The sequence below is a fragment of the Hermetia illucens genome, chromosome 1, assembly GCF_905115235.1.
Source record: "Hermetia illucens chromosome 1, iHerIll2.2.curated.20191125, whole genome shotgun sequence".
Classification (NCBI taxonomy): Eukaryota; Metazoa; Arthropoda; class Insecta; order Diptera; family Stratiomyidae; genus Hermetia; species Hermetia illucens.
The window spans coordinates 17,733,105-17,754,432 of NC_051849.1; the positions used below are offsets into that span (position 1 = coordinate 17,733,105).

General features: G+C 43.3%; 2 protein-coding genes across 2 annotated transcripts in view; both read right to left on the reverse strand.

Moving 5' to 3' along the window:
• Positions 1-451: 451 nt before the first annotated feature.
• On the reverse strand, positions 452-12,072 carry LOC119655036 (cytoplasmic polyadenylation element-binding protein 1). The gene is given in 10 exon segments (XM_038060716.1): positions 452-1,094; positions 9,563-9,782; positions 9,885-10,050; positions 10,110-10,290; positions 10,679-10,832; positions 10,906-10,963; positions 10,965-11,378; positions 11,465-11,600; positions 11,653-11,786; positions 11,915-12,072. Coding segments are annotated over 10 exon segments (1,671 nt in total). The 5' UTR covers positions 11,921-12,072; the 3' UTR covers positions 452-892.
• Positions 12,073-12,202: 130 nt separating this feature from the next.
• Positions 12,203-21,328, reverse strand: part of LOC119655044 — a 136,880-nt gene continuing 127,754 nt past the window's right edge. Inside the window, exon 3 of the mRNA XM_038060729.1 lies at positions 12,203-12,534. Coding sequence (XP_037916657.1) covers positions 12,296-12,534 — 239 coding nt within the window. The 3' untranslated portion in view covers positions 12,203-12,295. The remainder of the gene's footprint in view (positions 12,535-21,328) is intronic.

Sequence of the window (21,328 nt, forward strand, 5' to 3'; positions counted from 1 at the left end):
GGTTGTGCGAACTAAATGCTACACGTGCTACAATCGGGGAGTATATATAAAGATAACCAACATCTCCTGGAGCAGTTCTTCGCTCGGTGTAAATAAAAAGAAAACAAAAAAAGAACGAAAGATATTTCAATTTTCTTTTTTTCAATTCGTCTCATATGCAAACTCCCCAAAATCTCCATGAATTGATCGCAATGTGCAGCCCGGCACGGCGCGACCGTCCCGAGCATAAAAGATTTTAAAAATTTATTTGTTATTGAATTAAATCATTTTCGTTGTTTTTTTCTACATAAAACGGAATTTTCCTTGAAAACTTTTCAAACCGCATGGGACAACATTTAAGAGAAATTATTCCAAATTACTAAACGTTAGAGAGATATTTAGACGACTATCACCTTATCTTGTAAAATTTGCATATTAATACTTTTTGAAATTTATAGATTTGTTTTTTTAGGATTAGTCTTAAAAAGATGTCGTGAAAAATTCTTTACATATACTCAAAAAAAATCATATTTTGCTCATATCGTTTTAAACCTCCGAATCTATACCACTAAATAAATAAATATTTCCATTCTTCGAATAAGTATCTTTACCTAAATGGCGAAACCTAATTCGTCGACCTACACCGCACACCCATATCGAACTTAGCTCTCTCTGCTCACACCCGCATTGCACTACATTTTAATTAAACATTCTAATTAGTAACTTTCTCGCTTTTCTCGTACGACCTCTCTCTTGAACCCGTCCATTAACGTTGAACGCCAACATCCACCGATATCACAACCTTACAATATTCTGCACAGCAGCAATAAAAATATATAGAGTGGGAGGTTCATCAATAATATATAACAACTAACAAAGAAAAAACGATATATCAAATATACGTTAAAGTAAATTATTGCTGTTGAATCTGCTGTTTGTTAATCATCGAAGGATTGTTGTTTTGCGGCTGGGCAGCAGACGCGGAGGCGGCAACCGGAGCTGGTTGCGGACCAACACCCACCAATTGCTGTGATTTTGAATTTCGCGTAAGTGGCTTGTGATTGCGAAAAGCATCAGTGGTATGCTGCCATTGCCAGCATGATCGACAGAAATACCTGGAAAAGACAGTACATCGACAGAGTTAGTCGCAAGGTTAGTTATTATTAACAAATTAAAGGACCCATAAAATCCCAAATCCAGAATTATATAAAGAATCACAGAAGAATTGGCAGGTGGCGCAAAACTCAGGGATGTCGAAAGGACTGCACTCATTCACGATGACGAATAAAAGTGAAGTCATTTCTACCATCAATGCGCTCAAACGGGATAATGTCCCCGGCCTTGATCTATCTGTGGAACTGTTCATCGCAGTTTCTAAAATTTCTACGGATTTGCTACTATCACTTATTCGAAAAATCGATATCTTCCCCAGGGAGTGGAAAGAGATGATCGTTAGGAACGAAAAGTACTAATTGATCCCTTTCATTCGATATCCCACATGCCCACATTCTGTGAAAAAAAAAATTGGGTGTGAGAAGCCCCCCTTAAACACAAAATGGCGCTATTTGCTACATGTGAAGGGAACAACAGATCACACGCTCCTACCGATTTTCGTGACAATCTGTTTAGCCGTTTCCGAATAAATCGAGTATGACAGGCAGACAGACATCCGACTCGATTCTAATAAAATTTTTTGTTTACCCAAAACCTTAAAAATGAGCCTAGTTCAGGCAAATAGCAAAGTAGCTTAGTAGATTTGAAAAGTCGGTCCAAAAAGGCCAAGCGACAAACTTGATCCAAAAAGGCCAAGCGACAAACTTGATCCAAAAAGGCCAAGCGACAAACTTGATCCAAAAAGGCCAAGCGACAAACTTGATCCAAAAAGGCCAAGCGACAAACTTGATTCAAAAAGGCCAAGCGACAAACTTGATCCAAAAAAGCCAAGTAACAAACAAACAAACAAAACCCGAATGACTAAACAAGGAAAGTCAAGTGTCAAAACAAATCCAGCAGAAGGCCAGGCAACAGAACAACAGAGGAAAGCCGAACGGCAAAACGACCATAGTGGAAAGTTGGGGGACTGAACAAACCAATAAGAAAGCCAAGTGGAGAGTGGAAGAGAGAGTCAGATGACAAACTTGGCCAGACATAGAGTTAGACGAAAAGACAAACCTGTGAGGAGTGGCCAGATTTCCCATCAGGCGCGACCCCAGCTGGCGGATTGGGGCATACCTATTGATGTGTAAGTATGTGTTCATGCACTTTTCTTTTCTGACTGTGCATGGGCTAGTGTTTGCTCATCTCTGGTGCGCGGACCAAAGTGGCTATGGGAAGGATACCCAGAACATAAAACCACCATGGAAGACGAGAGAAGGAGGAAACTTACGCCAGTACCGGCGGCTTTTGGGAGTGAGCAAGCGGGCTCCCGGTCGTCGATATCCCTTGACCGCAGTGCCTCGGTGGTGGACAACTTGGCCACCTTGGCATATAACGCTACAAGTGATTTGGATCTGGAGAAGGAGGTATTCAAGCGAAGTATGACTTCACCGAGAACACCAATAACAAGACCAAACAAAGATGAACTAAAAGCAGCTTTTTGGACAACAAAAACGGTGACAACACCCACCGCACATGTTCAAGATGCTCGACAGCAGGAGGTGCTCCAGGAACAAGGAAGAGATCCATTCAAAAGAAGCTCATCAACTTTGAGATCTCCACCAATGCCAAAGACGATGAAGGATAAAGTACAGGCCAAAAGTGAAGGACCAGGTAAAAGTAGTAACCTTGCCGGGACTTATAGGGAGCAGAGTCCGGATCCGGAAGAATTACCCTTCACCCAGCTTGGGGCAAAAATAGTTGAGCTGTCCGAGTTTATCAAGGAGGAAAAGAATAATAAGAACACGCCGAACCCCGCTGTGCCAACAGTATCACAAGCAACCCAAGTGACGCCTAACCGTACTACCATCGAATCCCAGCGAAATGAGCGAGTACGTGAAAAAGAGGGGGATCCTTTAAATAATCAGCAGGCGCCTAAGAGAAAAAAAAGGCGGACAGGACATCCTGAAAACCAACACCAACAGCTCAGAAGGAGGAAAGCATACAACGAATCTAGGAACCTCGACCAGCGTTACGAAGCCCAAGACGAACGCAAACGATGGATGGACTAAAGTTACCAACAAAAAAGCAAAACGAAAAGCAAAAGTGCGAACTCATCCAGATGCGATTGTTATCTCCAGTCAGGGCAATCTGTCCTACGCGGAGATACTCAAAAAGATCAATGCTGATCCCGACCTAAAAAATCTGAGCGAAAATGTGAACAGAATCCGAAGAACCCAGAAAGGGGATCTCGTTCGAGCTGAAAAGATCCAACACTCAAGTCAAAAACTCACTTGGGGAGAATGCCGCAGTGTGTGCCCAAAAATATAAGATCTATATACAATGTAAGGATCTCGATGAAATGACATCGAAAGGAGAAATTTGTACTGCTCTGAAGGAGCAATTCCAGTTCAAAGAACTTACCGAGGAGTCTGTTGTGGGCTTACGAAAAGCATATGGTGGTACTCAAATGGCCACAGTACGAATACCAGCGGAGGCAGTGAAAATGTTAGCTGCCGGAAAGGTTCGGATTGGATGGGTTGTCTGCCGTTTAAGAGAACAAAGTTCACTAAAGAAATGCTTTAAATGCCTCATCTTTGGGCACTTCGCGAAGGCATTGATCGGTCCGATCGATGTAGAAGGTGTGGGGAGAAAGGCCATATTGCCAGAGAGTACAATAGGGACCCCAAATGCCCATTGTGAGAAGTAAAAGAGGGACAGGAAAACCGGCATATTGCCGGAAGTGGTAAATGTTCGGAATTCAGGAAGGCGTTCACTGCAATCAGAAAATGAGGTTTATTCAAATATTCAAAAAAAAACCTCAATCATTGCAGGGTCGTTCAGGATTTACTTGAGCAGACCACGTTCGAATCTGAGATGGAAATTGCCATCATAAGTGAACCGTATAGTCACGGTGGCATATGGGTCACAGATCCGACTAGTGGAGCGGTGATATGGGCTTGCAAGTCAGGCAGCCAGTGGCTTTGTGTGGGCGCCACTAAGTTTGACACTATCCGAATTCAAGCAAATGCTTGATAATCTTGTTCTCGACGCAAGGGGACAAAGTCCAAAGGTGATTGCCGATGATTTCAATGCTTGGGTCCTAGAATGGGGCAGCAGAGAATCAAATGCTAGGGGCGCATTTTATTAGAAGCTTTTGGGCAGATGGACATAGGGGGGTCAGGCTCGGTTGTGGACCTAACCTTTGTCAGCCCTGCGCTGGCGCGTGATATAGTCTTGGTGCGTCAGCGAACGCTACACCCACAACGAACGTAGTACGAAGTAATCTTCCTTGAGGCATGTGTCGAGCCGCAGGGTAAAGAACTATCATGCCCGAAACCGAAAAAGATTTCAGGCTGGTCTGCAAAATCTTTGGATGAGCAGACCTTGATAGAGGTGTGGTGTTGTGGTGAACCTGTGACGCGTCCATGGCTAGGAGGTGCTCATTTCCCGGTAGAAGACAAAAATACTGGTCAATACTGAACTGGCCAATCTTCGATCAGCCTGCCACCGAGCCAGAAGAGCGGCTCAGAGGGTGGCCTATAAGGCAGCCCGCAAAACAAGAGGAAATGCTTTAAGGAGCTCTGCTCAGAAGCGGACGTAAACACGTGGGGGAGTGCTTATAGAATAGTGATGGGACGATTCAGAGGTCGTTCATCTCCGCAGATCACGTGTCCCACCCTCTTGCTAAAAATCATCTACGGGTTATTCCCCCAGCAAGAGAAGAGCACAGACACATTCCAACCACCTCTGAATGTGACGGCATTTCCGCCAGTCACCAGAAACGAGCTGCTGGAGATCTACGGTATAATAGGAGACAAAGCTGGACGGAGTACCGAATAAGGCCCTTAAGCTTGGCGTGAAATCCAGACCGGACTTGTTTGCTGAGTTGTTCGAAGCGTGCATGTCCGAGGGAATATTTCCAGCGGCATGGAAGCGGCAGAAGTTGATACTTCTGCCTAAGCCTAGTAAACCTACAGGTGAACCATACCATACCGACCCATATGTCTTTTGGACACTATGGGGAAAATGTTCGACCGGGTAATCTATAAGTGACAAACTTGACCCAAGAGAACCAAGTGACAAACTTGACCCAAGAGAACCAAGTGACAAAATTGGCCCAAGAGAACTAAGTGACAAACTTGACCCAAGCGAACCAAAAGTGACAAACATAGCCGAAGAGAATTTGACCAGAAGAGAGCAACATGACAAACTTGACCAGACGACAAAACAAGCTCAGATGAAACCCAAATGACCAGATAAGCTCAGAGGAAAGCCAAGTGACAAAACAAGTCCAGCAGAAGGCCAGGTAACAAAACAAGTCCAGCAGAATGTAAAGGAAAGCCGAACGACAAAACGACCACAGTGGAAAATTAGGGGACGGAAAAAAACCCATATGATAGCCGAGTGGAAAGGAGAGTCAGACGACAAACTTGGCCAGACTAGAGTCAGACGACAAACTTGGCCAGACTAGAGTCAGACGACAAACTTGGCCAGACTAGAGTCAGACGACAAACTTGGCCAGACTAGAGTCAGACGACAAACTTGGCCAGACTAGAGTCAGACGACAAACTTGGCCAGACTAGAGTCAGACGACAAACTTGGCCAGACTAGAGTCAGACGACAAACTTGGCCAGACTAGAGTAAGACGACAAACTTGGCCAGACTAGAGTCAGACGACAAACTTGGCCAGACTAGAGTCAGACGACAAACTTGGCCAGACTAGAGTCAGACGACAAACTTGGCCAGACTAGAGTCAGACGACAAACTTGGCCAGACTAGAGTCAGACGACAAACTTGGCCAGACTAGAGTCAGACGACAAATTTGGCCAGACTAGAGTCAGACGACAAATTTGGCCAGACTAGAGTCAGACGACAAACTTGGCCAGACTAGAGTCAGACGACAAACTTGGCCAGACTAGAGTCAGACGACAAACTTGGCCAGACTAGAGTCAGACGACAAACTTGGCCAGACTAGAGTCAGACGACAAACTTGGCCAGACTAGAGTCAGACGACAAACTTGGCCAGACTAGAGTCAGACGACAAACTTGGCCAGACTAGAGTCAGACGACAAACTTGGCCAGACTAGAGTCAGACGACAAACTTGGCCAGACTAGAGTCAGACGACAAACTTGGCCAGACTAGAGTCAGACGACAAACTTGGCCAGACTAGAGTCAGACGACAAACTTGGCCAGACTAGAGTCAGACGACAAACTTGGCCAGACTAGAGTCAGACGACAAACTTGGCCAGACTAGAGTCAGACGACAAACTTGGCCAGACTAGAGTCAGACGACAAACTTGGCCAGACTAGAGTCAGACGACAAACTTGGCCAGACTAGAGTCAGACGACAAATTTGGCCAGACTAGAGTCAGACGACAAATTTGGCCAGACTAGAGTCAGACGACAAATTTGGCCAGACTAGAGTCAGACGACAAACTTGGCCAGACTAGAGTCAGGCGACAAACTTGGCCAGACTAGAGTCAGGCGACAAACTTGGCCAGACTAGAGTCAGGCGACAAACTTGGCCAGAGGAGAGTCAGGCGACAAACTTGGCCAGAGGAGAGTCAGGCGACAAACTTGGCCAGAGGAGAGTCAGGCGACAAACTTGGTCAGAACAGAGTCAGACGACATTGTTGACCAGGGAAAAACGGAAAATTAGGCAGGAGGAAAAATGAGAAGTACAGACAGAAATTTGGCAAGCAAAATTCCAGAATATTATAAAAACTGGCATTCTCCGGTCTACCCTTCACATGTATGATAAAGTAGCACGAACACACGAGCTATTCCGCTTGAACTATTGTAGTCCCCTCTACTGGACCGCAATATAGAAATAGTTATTTGGGAACCTGGGCATCCTCCATTCCCAAAAGACCTGCCGACATTTGGAGCAAATCCACCTATCAGTGCCAAAGTCGAGGAAGCAATCAAACGAATATAACCAACAGGAGCTGGTAATCAATGCTATCAACCAATCGTAAATTTATGAAATTGCCCCACGCCCCAGCGCAACTTTGATAAAATGAATTTGTTTGTGATCGAGCATTAACGAAAGTCTGAAATCCAAAATTTACCGCAGAGTCGTTATCCCATTCGCCTGCTATGGTTCTGAATGCTGGGCGATTATAAAAGACAACAATGGCGCCTTGCAGTAATGGAGTTGGGTCTGTTGCGTAACGCGCTGTGATCACATCCGAAATGATGACATTCGCGATCGATATGGGGTTGCACCGATCATGAAAGAGAGTAAGACATTTTCAATCCTATAGACGAAAAGGAAAGGCTTGATATACCGAATAGTGATTTGAAAAGCTTCGCAACTCCATTCAGATCAAGCTTTTGACCAGCCAGAATGGCGAAAACTATCAAGGCGAGCCGACTCGCTTCTAAATGGGACAATGACTAAAGATGTTAGTAAACTTTCAAAAGTACAAGCAAGCGAGCGAAAAATAAGTGTGATCAGACCCTGTACGACGTTATATGCAGGAGATGTTCACAGGAGGTAGTTGTTATCTTTACTGTAGGATTTTGCATTCTCTCCAAATAGGGCAGGATATCTTACTCAAAGATATACCGATGACATTAGCGTACTATTACATTCGTAAAATTCTTTGAGCAAGCTCCAAAGACTCGCCTGTTTCTGTATTACGGGGGTCCTATTGATAGGAGACAACTGTGGGCTATAAGCTCAGCAAATGTATACTACAGGGGGGATGGGTAATGATCCACCACTTGGGCGGAATACTTGAAGGAAAGTTTGGTTTTTGAAAATCCCTGTCGTGTTCACTTAATAAATGCATCTTGGCAACGCCAATCTATCTATCTATGGCATAACGCAGCAAATAGCCGTTCGTTAGGGATTTTGCTTTAGGTAGGTGTATTCCAGAGTTTGTCCGAAGCTGATGAGAGGCGCTAAAGTAGAATGGGGGCTCCAAGAAAGTCATCCCTCGACGTTATCAAAGAATGAGGATGTAATTCATCATAGATCTTCCATGCGTCTTACGCCACTAGGTAAAATTTTAGGGATAGGTAATGAGTGGTTATCACCCTCGACTACGGACGAAAATTCTGTTATGCCTTTGAACAATACAGGCATTTTCTCTATAGTCGCGCAAGAGGTGCTGAAATTTCAATGAATCTCCCCTTGCTCCGGAGCCTGGCTAGCACAGAGATATGCCACATTCGCCGAGTATCGTGAATAATTTAGAATTATTCTTTTGGCTTTCCCACAACCATATAGACGACTTAGGCTCAGGTTGCAAGCGTAGAAATTTCTTATTTTCATACATCTGGAAGTGCAACCTTTCTCCCTGCTCGACTTGGGGAAAATTGCGCTTGAGATGTGAGCATGATGAAGCAAATTTTGCGATTTCGCTTTAGGCGTTTTAGGCCTGACTTGTCCGCACACGACTGTATTGAGAGAAACGATTGCTCGTGGGACTTTGAGGTTTTTGGATTTGTTGTGTTCGTCCGAAGCTGATGAGGGGCACTTCGAATAAAGTAGGCGAAGGAAATTTGGTGGTTCCTACAGTCGGGGAGCATTGTCAGCACTAAACATGCGGGTCATCGACTGTCAAAGCCACTCTGAAGGGGGAAATTGCAAGGATTCACGCAGCTGAATGGAGGAATTTGATTTTCTGCCGGCAGGCGAAAATCTTTGTGAAGGAACACCCGAGGCCGTTAGAGCGACATTTTTGTTGTCCGTTATGAAGTGGGGCATGAATGCCCTAGTAGGCTTTTAACGGGACACTGCTCCTTAAACTAAAACATGGACAAAATTGGAATGGTGGTCTCGGTTAAGTTATATGCAGCCAATGTGAGGAGGAGGAAGAGGCGACCCTACACTCCCAGATTCCTCAGACCTCAGACGAAGATAGCCTTTGCCTCAAGAAAGTCATCAGAGACTAGGTGATTGCTTCCGATGTGGATATGATTCTTCATAGATCTTCCATCTCTCATTCGACGCTAAATACGAGTCTTCCAGTCAAGCTGCCATTTTTTCCCGCCTAAATTTTAAACTCCTGCGAATAGGTAATGACTCACGGTTCACCTCCTCCATGAAAGTAGTTTCAGTTTGGTGCAAATTCAGTGCTCCTTTGAACAAGACAGGCCTTTTTTATAGTCGCGCAAGGGAGACTATAATGTTCAACGAACTTCTCCATATGCCTGTGCTTGGTTAGCACAGAGATACTCAAATACGTAACGCTGGTGGACCTGTACGGTCAATATTCCCCAATTACAGTGGATGATTTAGGCACTTTTCCTTTGGGCCTCCGAGAGTTACAATGACGTAGTTTTTCAAGCGCTGAAAAATTGTTTACTTACACTATAGAGGGTTGGTGGTGATAAAACCTGAATTAAATTTTGAATGTAACCCAAAATTTGTAATGCTGAACAAATTGGACTTGGAAAATTCATAAAAAAAGGCTATTAACAGAGCAAATAATTGTGTATCACGGAAGTTATCGTAATAAAATAAACTCTTACCTGAAACAGGATAATTCTCGGCAATAATATGGACCATGTTGTACACCACATATGGAGCACAAGGAATCCTCTAAATAGGGATCCACTTGCACCTTTTTGGTGAATTTCGAAGTTTTGATCTCTATAAAAGCCGCCGAAACAGCTTTCATGTATGATCGATTATTATTGAATGTAACCCTGCCCGATCCAATCGGATATTTATACTTATCCGTGTCTATACCTGTAAATTAAAAATGAAAGTTTTTATATTTTCAAACCACCTCGAAATGTGCTTGATTCGATTCATTTGAATCTTTAGAGCATAAACATTCGAAATTCATACCTGCATAGACAACTCCGTCAAATAAATCATTCATTATATTCGCTAATCCCTCAGCAGTCAATTTTCCATGAAGAGCACCAACGAAAACAGTTTTAGTTGGGTCCAATTTTTGAGACGTCGATTTTACGTAATTCGAATCTGCTATGATCCATGGAATTACCTCAACCTGAAAATGTAAAAATTAAAATTGATACTTTTCACGCTATTTTAATGCAGATTAATCACCTCTTTCGCCTTAATACGTTTCGACGAAATCTTATAATAGTAATTCCCGGCGTTCGGTGAATTATCCTCTTGTAAAGCGCAAGCAGCCAGGAGCGCTTTAACTTGCTTTTCAGATTCAAAAATTATGTAAACATACCCCTTGGGTTGGGAAGCTTGCTGCTCTTTACCTGGCCATTCAACCCTGTGAATAAATTGTAGAGAGAGAGATCAGTGACTTGCGTTGACTTTTAGGCTCGTTTCACATGTATATGGTTTCATTCGGTTTGACACGTTTTCGGTCACAACCGAAAATGAACCGAACTAAATGCGTGCGTGAAGCCTTCTTTGCTTTTCGTTTCCTGGACACAAATTCGCACCATATTGGAATCTGATAAAGCCTATTGATGTTCTAGGAGCATTCCATCGAATGCTAAACGGTTTCAATTAGGTACTGAATAGAAACCGAAACAGTTTCACATTTATCGGCAGCGGCCGAAACTGAGCCGAATGGAACCGTATAGCCTTAACAGCCGATTAGGCACCAAAATGGGATATCGTTCATAGAAAGGAATATTCTCATTGACACTTACCTGATTTGGCCGAAAGGTTTGAAAATTTGTATCAGCGATTGTTCACTAATATCCCATGGAATTCCACCCAGAAACACTTTTGGTGAATAGTTTATAACTTTATGCGAACGAGGTGGAAGTACACCGCTCCAAGTACAAGTAGCATCATAAAGCGCTATAAAAGAGACAATTAGACAAATCCTAGATAAACGAATAACTTCAAATCGACATCTAGTCTGTCAACTTACCAGCCGAAGTCCGATGAAAACGCGCAACTCTATCCAGATGTGCATCACTACTTGTCGCCTGAGTTTGTTGTATTTGCCAATTTTTCAACTGCAATAGCTTTTATTGTACATACAAAATTATATGAGATACTTAAACAGAATAGTTTCTTTACTTGATTCGGACTGCATCCCTGCAGGAGTTGATTGAGACCAATCAAAGGCATCTGAATGGGAGATTGTGCTTGCTGCAACAATTTTAGGGCGTTCAAAGCTTGGAAATTTTGCAATTTCGCGAGTTCTAGATCGGCAGCAGTGATTCCGATGCCCGCACTTTGAGCAAGATTTTGCATATGTTGATTATGTTGCTGCTGTTGCTGCTGCTGTTGTTGTTGCTGTTGCTGCTGATGGTGTTGCTGCATCGCCAATTGTTGTTGTTGGTACTGTTGTTGCTGTTGCTGTTGTTGTGCTTGTTGTTGATTTACAGTTAAAATATTCTAAAGGACAAAGGTGTTAGCTAGGCTCACTTCTATACACACAGACAAATCGCAGGGTTAGAAGAACTGCCCCTTATTTTACGTACCATTATGTCAACGAGATTATTATTGTCGGCATTTGAGTTGCCACTATTGTCATCACTTTCAGGCGAATTAGACCTACTCGACGAAACACCATTATATAGCATCGATGGCTCCAAAGTTCCAGGACTACTGCAATCACTACGAGAATAATTGCAAAGAAATTACATAGCAATGTCCAGGTGCCACTTACCTTATTTGAGGGGATCCATGAAATGAGCGATTATACAAAGATGGGGGCGTACTTGGAGATATTGGCGTTGAACAATCAAAACTTAAATTCCTTTGAAATACCTTCAAAGGTGTGTTCTGGCCAATGTTATCGAACTAAAATAAAAATTAAAAAGGACGAATCTAAAAATCTTTAAATCAACGGCATAATTTCTTTAAATTTTTAAGGAATTACTGAAATTCATGGGGCTGAAAAATATTTGCTTATTCACAAGCCAACTTACATCCATTACTTAAAATAATTTTAACAGCAGACACAGCACTATTAGTAAAAAAATATATTATTCTAAATAAATCAAATTACAATAAATATATAAATCCAGGGAGTTCGTACTTCAACTGATGGGAAAAACAATATACTAATGGTTTGTCACATTACGACGGCTACTAGGATTTTCCGAATTCCGAAAGAAAGTACTTCTAGCGGAATTCAGAAATCATTAGGTAAATTTGTCGGATTTTTATAATGCGCAGCATGCAATCGAGTAAAGTAGTTTTCCGCGATTGTGTATTTGTCAGTGTTTTTACAACTATAGTGTTCGTACACGTGCTGCGTTCATCTAGTCACTACTTCCTAAACTAAATCAACAGTTTTAGGAGCAATTTTACTTGCGCTTGGATAAGGATATTACTGTGCAGGAGTTTTTGCCATAAATTACCGAAAAAGCGTCAAAATTCTGCGTTGACGACATGCTAATGCCGGGCGATATTGACGATCCGGTTGAACTGGTCATAAGCGAAGCATAATTGTTCGGTGAAGGGGATATTGATCCGGTTTGTGATCCAAACAAGCTATTCCTTGAGCTTCCGATTCCAAGCAAATCTGGTATTGATAGCGTTTCACCTGGAAAGTAAACAAAGTTTTGAATTTAATTAAAGGTAGGATACTGCTAAATTCAAGTAAAGAGGAGTTTTTATTTTTGTATTATAACTTGTAGGAGTCATTTATTTATAACTGAAAATTGAAGTTCTGTCCACTCAATAAATTAGATGATCAGTCAACCAAATTTCGCACCATCCCAAATCTTTACTTCCTTTCACCAACAGGAGAGTAGAGGAGGAAGGGGTTGCTAGTTCAAGGAACCCCTTGTCATCCGGCTCCTACACCGGTCGAGCTCTATCTTCTTTGCAACGTGAAAAACCCGAACGTGATACGCAATACTACTCCATCTGTCAACGCTCCTCAGCATCTCCTTGACAATGTTGCCTGGATAGAGATCCCCTGTGTTTAAGTAGAGTAGAGGCGCTGACGAATCCCACCTCACCTTCTACAAGAAAAAAGGTATGATGAACACCGTCTACAACTCCATTGCAAAACCCATAATCAGGAGATCGTGCCTTTCCAATTTTATGCAGGGGAGACCGAAAACCTTCATGGCCACTTAGGGGCTAGATAAGGAAATAGTCAGCCTCACTATGTTTTCAATTCAGCCACGCTTCTAAATTGTTAATGAGCCGCACAGTCTATCTGGTGCAAAATTTCGTGGCGTTAAAATGAACTTAAGGGCAGTTTTGCTGTCAATTATTAAAAATTATACTAATATACTATTATTAACTTTATTTAAACAGATATCGGTATATAGGGTATTTCGGAGCCTAGGCACCATAGAGTGGCATCCTCTTGATTTTTTTGGGTTGGGTAGTTTCTGAGAGTGGGTTCGTTAAAGAAATGATCACTTTCGACCCCCCACACTCCCCACTTTTCCTTCCAATGTCAAAACTAACATCGACTTCGGAAAGTACTAATCGAGACCTTTGATTTGATACCCCACATAACTATATTTGATGAAAAAAAAAATTGACACCCCCCTTTTGCATGTATGGCATCCCCCCTTAAATTCGACATAGAGAAAAATGCGTGTGACTGACAGACAGACAGACAGTAAACAGATTTTGATAAGGTTTTGTTTTACACCAAGCCTTAAAAAGCGGTCGGTATGAAGACGCCAGCTCAGAGTCATCTTTCCATTTGGTGATCAGCACAAGCCTTGCTACCTTCCAACTAGAAGGGAAAATACTCTCTTTCAGACAACCGGTGAAAGCGCCGAGCAATAGGTCTGGCCAATGTTGCAACACCAGTTTGTATACCTCTGCTGGGATGCCATCCAATTCTGGCGCCTTCTTCTTTTTCACAGAGGACTCTCTTCCAATTCTTTTATAGAGAAAAGTTGGAAGTCGTCAGCGCTCTCCGCACTGCCGTCGTCATCCCGTATGGGGTGCGTAGGGACTAGCGCCTGTGCAATGCAGTACATCTATTCGGCCTTAAGTGAAAAGGTTTTCACAGAGGGTTACCAGTTTGTAACCGAGTCCCCATCCACATCGTCAAACCAAGTACTGCCAGCAGTGAGCTTTGCTCCTGTTTATTGTACTGCAGAGTCTCTTTTTGCCTGATCTGTGTTCTGTGATTATGATACATGCTTCCTCCCGGTCGTTTAGACGTTGCATCAGCAGCGGAGTTTGGACACTCCTTTCGGAGCTCTGCGATTTCCGCATTCCACCAATACACAGAAGGCTTGCTACGTCCGGGAGAAACTCGCCGCCATTTCGAGAATTCGTTGTAGTCTGTGTGTGTGAGGCATGGCCCATTCAAATTCCCTGGCATTGAAATCACCCACGACCAGAATCCGCTCATCTGTACTCAGTCCAAAATAGCGTCTCGCATCGTCTCATTCGGCGTTAGACATTGAAAAAGTTAGCTTCAAACACCGAACCCAGGCAAAACCTTGTTCTTTGTGGTCAGGCAGTCAAGATCTCGGAATTCCAAAAAGCACGTGGGTTTTAGGCTAGAAACCAAAGCTTCCACTCCCTGCATCAGTAACCACGATGCCATTATTCTTAATATTCAACTCTCCCATAGAGCCATGCGCCCACCGCCTTTAACACCACCTGATTTCAGGAATGCAAACTGGTGGCCCATACCAAACTTTCAACCAAATCCAACTTCCTCAAAACAATCGAGTCTCATCATTTACAGCAGGATTTGTTAGTACACTGATAATATTCAGGAACTATGCAACGAGCTTGTGCCAGCCCGTACCATCAACTATCGAAACTTATCTCCCTTCCGGACGACATCCTTCAAGATATACATTACAACAAAATCCTACGGCGGAGATTATTTAAAACCAGATATTCTCCTCAGTATTCGCCTCCTATTCAATATTGAACTCAGTCCAAATATAGAGAAAGGTCTCCGCGAGGCTTAGTAAAGCTGTCAGTCGCATGACATCCTGCCTCAAAACATTTCCCCTCCTGAAAGAGCAAACGTCCTTGCGAACCACTTCCTCAAAGCCCACCATTCGGTCATTCGGTTGAACACGCCTTCTTAATTCTCAAAATCGATATCTCGCCCGGAATTAACAGCAAAACACCTACAATAGCCTGCCTCCTGAATATAAAGAAAACATTCGACTCCTTATGGCAATACGGACTACTCTATAAGCTCAATATCCTTGATTTCCACCCGCATCTCTACAAGCTAATTCTTAGCTTTCTAAATGATCGGCAATTGAAAGTCAAAGTTCAGTAACAATTCTCCTCGTCCTATACCAGTCCCGCTGGATTTTCACAAGGTTCCGTTCTTTCCGCAGCCCTCTTCTCTCTTCACAGCGATCGCTATTCCCATTCTCAATATGTACCTCCACCCAAACAAACCCGCTCCGGTTGTTCCTAATCCATTTCCTTTCCCACTCCCATCTCTTTGATTTCTCCTCCTCAACCCTCCGCCCAAACAAAACATTTACAATGATAGGAATTTCTATGGCCCAAGTATTTCATGGCTAGCTCGGAAGTGATGATATCATCCCCAATTTAAATTGGTTGGTAGTGATAAGGATTGTTCCTGTTTTTCCTCGCTATGTGTCAGACCAGAATTCTCCAGCCAATCCTTAACAGCATTGATTTCTTCGCAGGAGTATAACTCAGCACCGATATAGTGCTATATCGTGTACATAACCCACCACTATGAGTACATCGTTGTACATGGTGTTCCCCAGCAATGAGCCCAATACGGAGCCCTATGGGACACCGAGAGTGTCCCATAGGGCTCGGAGATGTCTTGGAGACAACGTACTCTTGGGGTCCGTCTTCGGTATCGTACTAGAGCCTCCGTTGTTGTAAATAGCTAGCGACAATAGCAACGAGATATACGTAAATACCAATTTTTGCCAGGCATTTCCGTATTAGGTTGCAATTGACCGAATTAAATTCATTTTTCACACTCAAGGTCACCATTCAAAATTTGCTGAATTGTATCTTCCGCCAAGCCAGTAAACAATTTGATGACATCAATGGTTGATCTGGCTCTCGACAATAGATAGCAATCTATTGTATATAACCCGCTCTGACATTTTCCCCAGTGTCCAGAAGATGTATAGTAGGATGTATAGTAGGATTGGCCTCTGAATAGTCGCACAATGATTTTATAGGCGCTCCTCCACGAGTTTATATCCTTCAAGCATTTCCTCTTGCTCCGTTAGATGGCCAACTTGTTTTGCGTGGGTTTTTTTTATTTCGGCGTTCCCTTTTTGCCCCTCCTGTCTACCACCCTCTGAGCCATTCATTTGGGGTTTCTATTTCCTATTGGGCACACATTACGGCAAGTGAGTTTTTAACTTGAATGCGAAAGCCATCAGTTTTGCCTAAGCAGGTTCTTTTCAGCTAAAACATGAGATCCTCTTTCTGGGTCCTTTGGATTCCGTTCACACTTCCGCTCAGATCTTTTAGAATAAGAGCAGCTCCGTCTAAGACCCTTGCTGGAAATAATAATGGCCTTTCAGCGAATTCAAACTTTTGTTTTCCTTTTTGTTTTTTGTTGGTAACTTTAGTCCATCCCATCCATTCCCATTGGGATTCGCTGCTCAAGTCGACGTTCGTACTTCGACCACATACTTTCCCCCTTCTAGAATATTGGTTCCAATTTTCGGGACTAGTTGTATACCTTTTTTCTCTTAGACGTCTGTTGATTACGTACAGGATCCACCCCTTTCCCGCGTACTCATTTGTTTGGTTGTAATTCGATGGGAATACGGTGAGGCGTCACTTGGATCGCCTGTGACACTTTTGTGATATCAGCCTCCGATGTGTTATAAAGGACTCTAATAGCTCTTACCATATTCTTTATGACTTGGGGGACTGGGATTACTCCCTGCCCTTGTTAAACTCAGACAGCTTAATGTTGCCCAAAGGTGGATGAAGGGCAGTTTTTCCGGATCAGGGTTCTATTCTCCTAACGGAATTACTCCTTTACTACGTTCATTCGAATTTTGCGTGTATTAACCTTCCCGATACCTTATCTTTGAGGATCTTTGGCATTGGCGAATTTTTTTCACCGAATATAGTCATGTTGGGTATCACCTGAAAGGTCTTGATTAGTAGTTTGGTTGGTGAATCAATGATCGCTTCCTCTAAATTTAGCGAACATTTCAGTGATATTGGCTGGATATTTTGGGGATACACGCAGTGAGATGGCGGGACTCTTGAAAGTATTCACACCTCTTCTCTCTTTGTGCTCTGGAAAGCCTGGAGGTTGTAGACGCGAATCCGTCGGTGTCGATTTAATACTAAAAACTACCGCGTGATCGGAGGGCCGGTTTCTGCCAGTATTTTGAATACAAGAAAATTTAGAAGCTGCCCTATGAATGTGTGTAATAAAAAAGGTGCTGACATCGGCTTCCAAACGAAGCAAAAGTTATCGCAAATAGCAACGATTTCTACACCGTATACCACATCACAAGAGCTTGCAGGTGATCGTAGGCCTTCGATGCGTTAATGATAGGCTTGTCACTCCCGATGATGCTAAGCTGAACAGGTGGAAGAAGTAGTTCACCACGATTTTAAATCGTATAACATCCGGTGAAGTTCTATCGCTTTTGGATGATTTGGCATCCCGCAGTAACATGCGGATACGGTCTGCTCCTCCGATCAGAAAGGAGATTATCTTTGGCGTTCGAACCAGATGCCCGAGAACGTGCTGATAAGAAGGTGGAAGTGACAGTGGATAGGTCACAAATTGAGAAAGGGCAACTCTATTGTGGGATAGTGAATCACCCTAGTTCTACATAGTACAGAACGGCGGAAGGAGAGTGACAGATTCTCAGAAAGTCGTGGAGGGAATTGAAGGACATTGCCAGAAATCGACACCAATGGCGCCTAAATGTGGTTGACACGTGCCGCACATAGGAGTTTATGGCAGCTATAATAAACACAAGCTTATTGTCTGCATACCAAAAGCTTATTACAGAATTTGGCTAATTACAAAGGACTGAAAACGTCTCGATAAATATCAGGAGCTGAATAAAAAGTAAACTTAACCAATATCAAAGAATCTGATAACTTTTAAGCCCTCGATTCTTCATCTGCATACTACTACAGTACATTACAACTGGATATGTTATTGCTATTCTTATTACACCGCGATTCCATATGAAATCAACAGACAATTCTTCAGACATCCACAATCTACTTCTCTACCGTCGAATGTCGAAACAATATTATTTTCTCAAAAGACAAACATATATTTTCCAATAGTGGAAATACATCATCTCCAGTCGATTAAACAATACGATACACATGCACTATTGTCCCAATTCTTTAAGAAGAAAATGTACATTATTTAAGGATTCAATATACAAACTAAACAGAGGATTATGTTACAAGTAATACATATTGTACCTAACTGTATCGTCGAGTGAGGTACTCAAGCCATATCATTCCATACGATAAATTCATTGAGACGAAAAGAAAATATTTGTTTCTTTTCATGTGGCATGAGTGTTTGGAAACATTGTTATTGGAACAGCGATGACTCGATAGATTTTAAAGGGATGCGAATTGTGGCTGAAAAGGGACAGGATTTTGCTGAATCTCTGCTTTAATTAACCAAATTTGCGATTGGTTTTGGCAGAAATTCTGCGACAGACGACTTAGTTCCGCTAGAAAAAGAGGATGGCATTATCAAATTGACTTAATATCAACAGTTGGCCCCCACCTTAACAAAGTTGCTCTTCGAGCCCAGAGCTAAAAATTCAATGACATTACCCCTCAAATTCTCCGCCTCGGACACCACCTTGTCGTGGTGGGGGAGCTTGTGGTACTACTACACTAAGAGTGTCCAAAAACACATGAAGATGGAAACAAAGGATTGTAACTCTGCAAGTGGTAAGAAGTCACAGACTTCGAATCCACCCGCGACTCTGAGACATCAGGTCGTGGCCGAGGCCCGAATTTTAAAGGTCTCACCTAATTCATGTTCCCCCACGGTGAAATCTGTGGAAGACAGGCTCTCCACTTCAGTGGAAAACCTACACCCGGTGTCTACGGCTCAGTCAGCCAAAAAGGACAGTTCAGCAACTCCCTTAATGAGAGCAGTTGGAAATCTGACTACAGCCGGTCTGTCAGTGACACTGTTCCCTAACTCTTCTAAAATACGGGGGAGGAAGGCTCGGCAGAAGGTAACTTAGCCGCAAAGGAGAAGGGACTACAGGCTTGCCTGTCAGAACCTTATCTTCCGCCTGTACCCGGAAAAACGGAAGAAAGGGAAGCTGGTAATGTGAACGCACTGGCCTCGACTCCGTGACCCTGGGAGGGCATCTAGCCGACGACAACGGAAGGTACTGGGAAACAAGGAGAAGCTCCTTGGGAATGAGGGCATGGACCTTGCTATAACACCAAGTGTGGCGATAACCAGAGAAATCGGACGCAAGAAAGCGGAACTTTCGATGGAAAGTGAGGACAAGCTGGCAACCCCGGTGAGATCCACACTGAACGTAGCAGACTTTTCAGTTAGCGGTGGTTTTCGTATTAGACTGCACTTATGGCTACAAACATTAGAGCTAGTGATATCCACCTGCAGCATGCCAAAGCTTCTTCCTAACTACTGGCGGCAAAGATGGCAAAGTTACACGACTGTCCTTATATATTTCTGAATCAAGAGCCACGGGTTCGTTTTAACAGAATCGGTGGTATTGGATCAGTCAAGGGAACTAGGTTCTTCTTCAATGAACGATCCTCGAGATCGAGGGCCTGCGTTCTGATGTCAAAATTGTTAGAGGCAACCATACTGAGACAATTCTGTTCCCAGGACCTTGTTGCGATCAACTCACAATACCAGGTTAATGGTAAGAGGAGAAACGTCATAGTTGCCTCTGTCTACTTACTCTATGATTCTTTGTGCCCTCCGCCGACGCAAGAACTAAGGGATCTGGTAGTGTATGCAGAATCAAGTGGCCTAGAACTCTTAATACGTTGTGATGCGAACGCTCAGCATATTTGTTGGGGCAGTAGCAAATGCAATCCTAGAGGAGAGAAGCTGTTTGATTTTATCACTTCAGCTGGTTTGATGACCGCGAACGTAGGTCAAGAAGAAGTGAAGTACATGACCTAACAATCTGCGCTTAAAGTTGTTAGAGTTGATTAGAAACTGGCGAGTACTAGATGAAATCTCACCTCAGATCACCGTTACTTAGAATTTAGTTTAACTATTGCAGGCGAACAGCCTGTAATACAAAGAAGGAGGTAAGGAGGAAAGGAGGTTAAACTTCCGGAATTCACAGCGTGAATATAAGAGGCTCGTAAAACGTTCGACACGAGACTCTTTTAGAGTGTACTGTGAGGAACTGGAAGGCGAAAGAGACACTTCAAGGCTGTGCAGAGGAATGAGTCGGCCAAGTGGGACCCTCTTAGAAAACCCGACGGTACTTTCACAAGCTCCAGACTGGATTCAGTACAGTCCCTACTGGAAGTACACCACCCGGGAAAACGGGTGAGAGAAGTGGAAGGGGGAGGGTTGATGGTTCTTACAAGCAAGGGGAACTGAAGCACTGCGAAAGCGGTTGTTACCCATGAAAAGGTAAGAGCTGCCATATAGTCCTTTGAACATTTCAAAGCACCTGGCATGGATGACATCTACCCGGCAATGCTAGAGGAGGGTATGAAGCACTTAGAGCGACCTCTAAGAAATATTTATCGAAGATATCTTGCTCTGGGCTACGTGCCTTCCTCTTGGCGACTACGCGATGGGGGTGTTCGTGGACATTAAAAGGGCTTTTGACTGTGCGCTTTTTCAAAAACTTTGTGATGCCGCCAGAGAGCATGGTGTTGATGATGCTTTGATTGAGTGGATCCATGTTATGCTAACGCAGAGATTGCTGTGCGCTGAGGTAGGTGTCGATCGCTATCTGACTGCAGAAGCAACGAAGAGCTGCCCCCAAGGAGGGATGCTATCGCCACTTCTGTGGAGTATGCTGATCAACTCACTATTATGCGAACTGCAAAATCTGCCAATACACATTCAAGCTTATGCGGGTGACGTGGCTATGCTGGCTGTTGATCAACATCTCGAAATGGTGTGTAGAAATGCAAAACGCGTCGTTGATTTGATTGACAGTCGGTGTCTCAGGCATGGACTTTCAGTAAATCCAAATAAAACCGCAATGGTATTATTTCCAAAAGGACGAAACTGAATGGTATTTGCCTTCCAGAGATGAGGGATACAACCCTTCAACTCTCCGAAGAAGTGAAATATCTGGGAGTTATTCTAGACAAGAAGCTTCTTTGGAACAAACATGTAGAGTTTAAGATGAAACGAGCTCTCACAGCTTATGGGCTGTGTAGGCGGACCTTTGCCTCGACTCAGGCCT